The following is a 4,340-nucleotide window of genomic DNA, read 5'->3' on the forward strand; positions in this document are numbered from 1 at the left end:
TGGTAGTCCGAGATTTTTTTTTTTTTTTTTTAAAAAATTTTATAATGTCATACTTGGTAAATTGAATATTTGTCTAGGAACATTAAAACAAACCATTGAAATGAAAGACACCAAAGTAAAGAAGTTTTTCATATCATAAATATTGCATCATGTAATCTATTACATAAGAATATGTTATTACCAAAGAAATACTATGATTTTATCAGATATCAACTATTCATACAATAATATTAACTCAATCTGATAAACCTGGAGTAAAAGGTACTCCACTAGCAGGTAACCACTCTGATCCTAAGATGAATTGACTGGAAGTAAACTTCTGGGATTCTTCTATAGTAGTAATCCTGTGGTAACCCGTCCAGTTCACGCGGGGATCTACTAAGCCACCAGGACCAGAATTATTGAACTCAGCATAAAATATAGTATCGGGAACAGTATCATTTATCTTACCACTCCATGGTATCCACCCCTGGGGACTAATATGATCTTCAATGAAACAACCCATGTAAACCACTTGGGAGTAATTAGCCCATGGACGTCCCAAGTAGGTCTGAAAAATGTTCTTAAACGGCTTAAGTTCTGGCGCAGGTAGAATCTGAGAATTATGGATGACTATTCCTGTTTCCAAAGAAATAAAGTTAAATTAGTTACTAATACGCCAAATTGGATTCTAAATAAGTAATTAGCTTGATAGACTCACCTAAATGTGAACTTTAGATAACAAGACTGTTTTAAGACATACTCAATAAAGACAAAATAAAGGCACTAAGTAGTAAATTCATAATCCATTATCGGTCATATTTTATAATGACAACAATGCTCTTGTCATTGTCATAATCTTATATTTTTCACAAAAAAAAATTAAATATCTTTTCTTTTCCATACCCAATAAAGACAAAATAAACCTGGAAGTAAATCCAATAACCCCATATCGGTCATATTTTATAACGGAAATAATGCTCTTATCATTCATAATTCTATATTTTTCACAATAAAATTTAAATACCTTTTTTTTTTTGGAAAACAAAAATCTAATTTTTCTAATTTTTTGTTATTTACAAAACCATGATAGTTAAGAAGATGATTGAAGAAATTTAAAGAAAACTTAAAACTAAAAAGAAACTAAAGAAAATAAAAATGAAAAAGAAAAGAAAAGGAAAGAAAAGATAATTCAGAAAAATTAAATGTTTTTAAAAAGTTAAAAACTAAAAATTTAGAAATTACTTTTTTGTAGAAATAAATTATTAATTACTCAAGGTCATTTGAGTAATTTGACTAGCCTTAGACACCCATATCAACCCACGCTAGTCAGGAAGATTAATCATTTTGTACGCATCAAAATTTTTGAGTTAAAAACAGTTTTGTTAGGTAATGATAAATTACCTGTGCTATCAGTTGAATTTTTCCTGTTTTGTGCTGTAATAGCGTTCCACTGTCCAGGCAATGGCTTACGAGCATAGATTCTAGAGCTTTGTATCACAACCGTTGAGTCGCCGAAAATGAAATCGATGGTTCCATAAATGTCGCATTCCCGAAAAAATTGATGTTTAGAGTACACGTAGAGCGTATCCTGAAATCCCCAGAAACTGCAGCGGTAGAAAATGGCTCGATCTGAACTAACCCTCACTGCTACGGCCTGTTCCTTGAGCGGGCCTGCCCAATTCTCAAAGGTAATATTCATTGCCATGAAGCCATCACCGGTGGCAGCTGCAAGATAATCAAAACACAAATTAGAATTTCTTCTGAATTCAGAAATTTCTTCATGCAAAGCAGATCTATAAATATTGTTATTTAGACTGTAGCACCAAAGTTCAATGGTGCTTATAAGAGCAAGTCTTACGGTGGAAGAATTTCATCTTCCATCTTCCATGCCACCTCAATATTTGGAATTGTAGATGAAAATGCAAGTGTAGTGGTGAAATAATAGAAACACTATTCTTAATAGCGTTCAGCGCTATTCTTAACAGCGCTAGATAGAGCTATTAAGAATAGTGCTATGGCGCTATTAAAATTAGCGTTTTTTTTCTTAGCCATTAGATTTTCAGTCGCTCGTATTAAATCTATAGATAAAAAAAGCGCTAGCGTTTTGTGCTATTCTGATTAGTGTTGAGCGCTATTCTGATTGGCGTTTTTCTTCTTCTAGTGCGCTATTCTGAATAGCGTTTTCATGAACCATCCCACGAAATCATGGAACACTGATTGGATTTTCTGTGGAAGACGCTAACTTGAAAGCCACTAGATTTGATATTTCATGATTTTTCCACACTTGGAATGACTTTGGTTCCATCATAGGACTTGCTCTAAGAAGCGGGAAATGTCCTTGACAAAATCCATATTCACGGACCAAAGGTCCAAAACCAACACACATGCCTGTATAAACACTAAACTTTAACCATATTAACTTCATTCTTTTCTTCAAAGCCCCTTCGAGTATTTTCCCCTACCAAATGATATGTTGCGTCATTTCACAAGATTAAGGAACATATCAACTTCCACGACATGATGAACGGGATATTTCTAATTTGTTCCTCTGTTTTTAATGAAGTTGGGCTTCATGTAACCTAAACTTTTGCGGGCTCCTGATTCTGTTATTGGCGTCGTACTAGGTTGACCTTATTCTTTCATTGTTTCCCACCCCTTCAGTAACCCCCTCGTAGGAACCATCTAAATCACCCAGAGGAATATGGTCACGGACATGTGCTCAAGTGTATACAGGATTGTGACATCTGTCCCGAGTCTATGTTTTTGACTCGCGAGTCAATGTTTTTGGATAACACGTGCAGCTCACATGCAAGCATCCACATGTGCAAGCTGGTCGTGCGGGAAAGGTTCAAAAAAAAGAAAAAAAAGTCAATGATGCGTCATGGCTTCTAAAAGGGGGACCATTTTTCTTTGGGTTATACACCAGATCCAATATAAGACAAACTATCCTTAACATATCGAACACTACGGCCCCAAGCAAAACTTGCCTCCTATTAGCGATTTCAGCGATGTCCGAGTTAAAACCAAAGGTTTGGAATCTTACCAAACGAAGCTGTGTGGTATGTCGATATATGATCGCCTTTTACGCTCTTGCCGCCGGTAATGATTGTCCGATTGATCCCATCTCCGATCATTACCACATTTGTCTTCTGGGATCCTACTTCTAGGTTCTGCTCTTCGTATTTTCCTGTATTTTTTTTTATCAGTAAAAATTATGATTAGTTATGTAAATAAATAGAATAGTAAGTGCATTGTACAAAGTCTCAATAAAATATCAAAGAAATGCTCAAGTCTAGAAAAGAACTAGACCATGTAAAATCCCAAATACAAGAAAAAGCCCCTATCCACGACTAAAAAATTGGGATAAATCCAATTGTGGATGAACCCTAATCGTTCCTTATGTACCTGCTTTTATATATATTACGGTGCGCATTGAACTACGATCAGGAACAGCGTTAATGGCTTCCGTGATTGTTCTGAATGTTCCGGTACCATCATTGGCAACGACGAAATCCGGCTTCATTGACGCCAAGGACATGTTCAAAAACCTCCATTCTTGAGTAATCGATCGGGAACCATTTCTTGACAGTACCCGTTGAAGGCCTTGGGCTGGTGAGGGTAATGGTGCTGAGAAAGTTGCGGGCCTTGCGGTGGTGGTGATGAGAAGAGAGAATAAAATAGTGAGGATAATGGATAAATCGTGTTTAAACATGGCTAGCTGATCACTGCAGAACTTGATAATCTAGCTGATATCTTTGGGGAGTAACTAATTATCTTGTCCAAAAGGTATTATGAGTTTCTCCTGAAATTGTTGAATTTATTGTTTTGTTAATGGGATTTATTGAATTTGTTATGGTTTTGAGAGTGACCAGAGAGAAAGAATGATGATCAGATCATGACTTAATTGGGTTTGCACATTCTTGGGAAATATCAAAACAGATTTTCGTTGCAGAATTGAGAGAGAAATAGAGAGTAATGATCATGTTAAGATAAAATCATTTGTTTCTCTTGAAATTGTTGAACTTGGATTTGTTGAGGGTTTTGAACTTGGTTTGTTTTGATTTTTATGTTGGTAGAGAAGGAAATATCACAATGATGCCAGGAAAAGGTCATCCATTGACACTTGAAGCTGGTTAAATGGAGAAATACCTGCCCTTGATGTTGTTTGTCTACAGAGGGATTGAACTAGGTTAGTTTGCTTTTGGAGATGGGTGGAATTTGTGGAAACTTCAGTCTGTAAGTGTTGTTTTTATGATGCATATTGCCTTTTTTTTAATTAGTAAAGATGATATAAATTGTTTTGTTCGATCTGAATGGTTTGTCTATCTTAATTAGGGTAAAACATGAAAAAATATTGA

At 35.4% G+C, this 4,340-nt stretch overlaps 1 protein-coding gene across 1 annotated transcript; it reads right to left on the reverse strand.

The window, feature by feature from the left end:
• Positions 1-235: 235 nt before the first annotated feature.
• Positions 236-4,069, reverse strand: LOC113274514 (probable pectinesterase/pectinesterase inhibitor 61). Its single transcript, XM_026523883.1, has 4 exons — positions 3,388-4,069; positions 3,026-3,169; positions 1,384-1,707; positions 236-618 (listed from the first exon to the last, which is right to left on the reverse strand). The coding sequence occupies exons 1-4, from the start codon at positions 3,692-3,694 to the stop codon at positions 236-238; spliced, it is 1,158 nt and encodes a 385-aa protein (XP_026379668.1). The 5' UTR covers positions 3,695-4,069.
• Between the last annotated feature and the right edge of the window lie 271 nt (positions 4,070-4,340).

This window comes from Papaver somniferum, chromosome 1 (genome assembly GCF_003573695.1).
Source record: "Papaver somniferum cultivar HN1 chromosome 1, ASM357369v1, whole genome shotgun sequence".
NCBI classification, from domain to species: Eukaryota; Viridiplantae; Streptophyta; class Magnoliopsida; order Ranunculales; family Papaveraceae; genus Papaver; species Papaver somniferum.

Bases quoted from the DNA above. Each gene is read 5' to 3' on its own strand.
- LOC113274514 (XM_026523883.1), bottom strand. From the start codon at position 3,694: ATGTTTAAACACGATTTATCCATTATCCTCACTATTTTATTCTCTCTT. The intron at 3,170-3,387 runs GTACATAAGGAA...AAAAAAATACAG, and splicing joins CGTAATATATATAAAAGCAG to GAAAATACGAAGAGCAGAAC. The intron at 619-1,383 runs GTAATTTATCAT...CTTTGGAAACAG, and splicing joins AAATTCAACTGATAGCACAG to GAATAGTCATCCATAATTCT.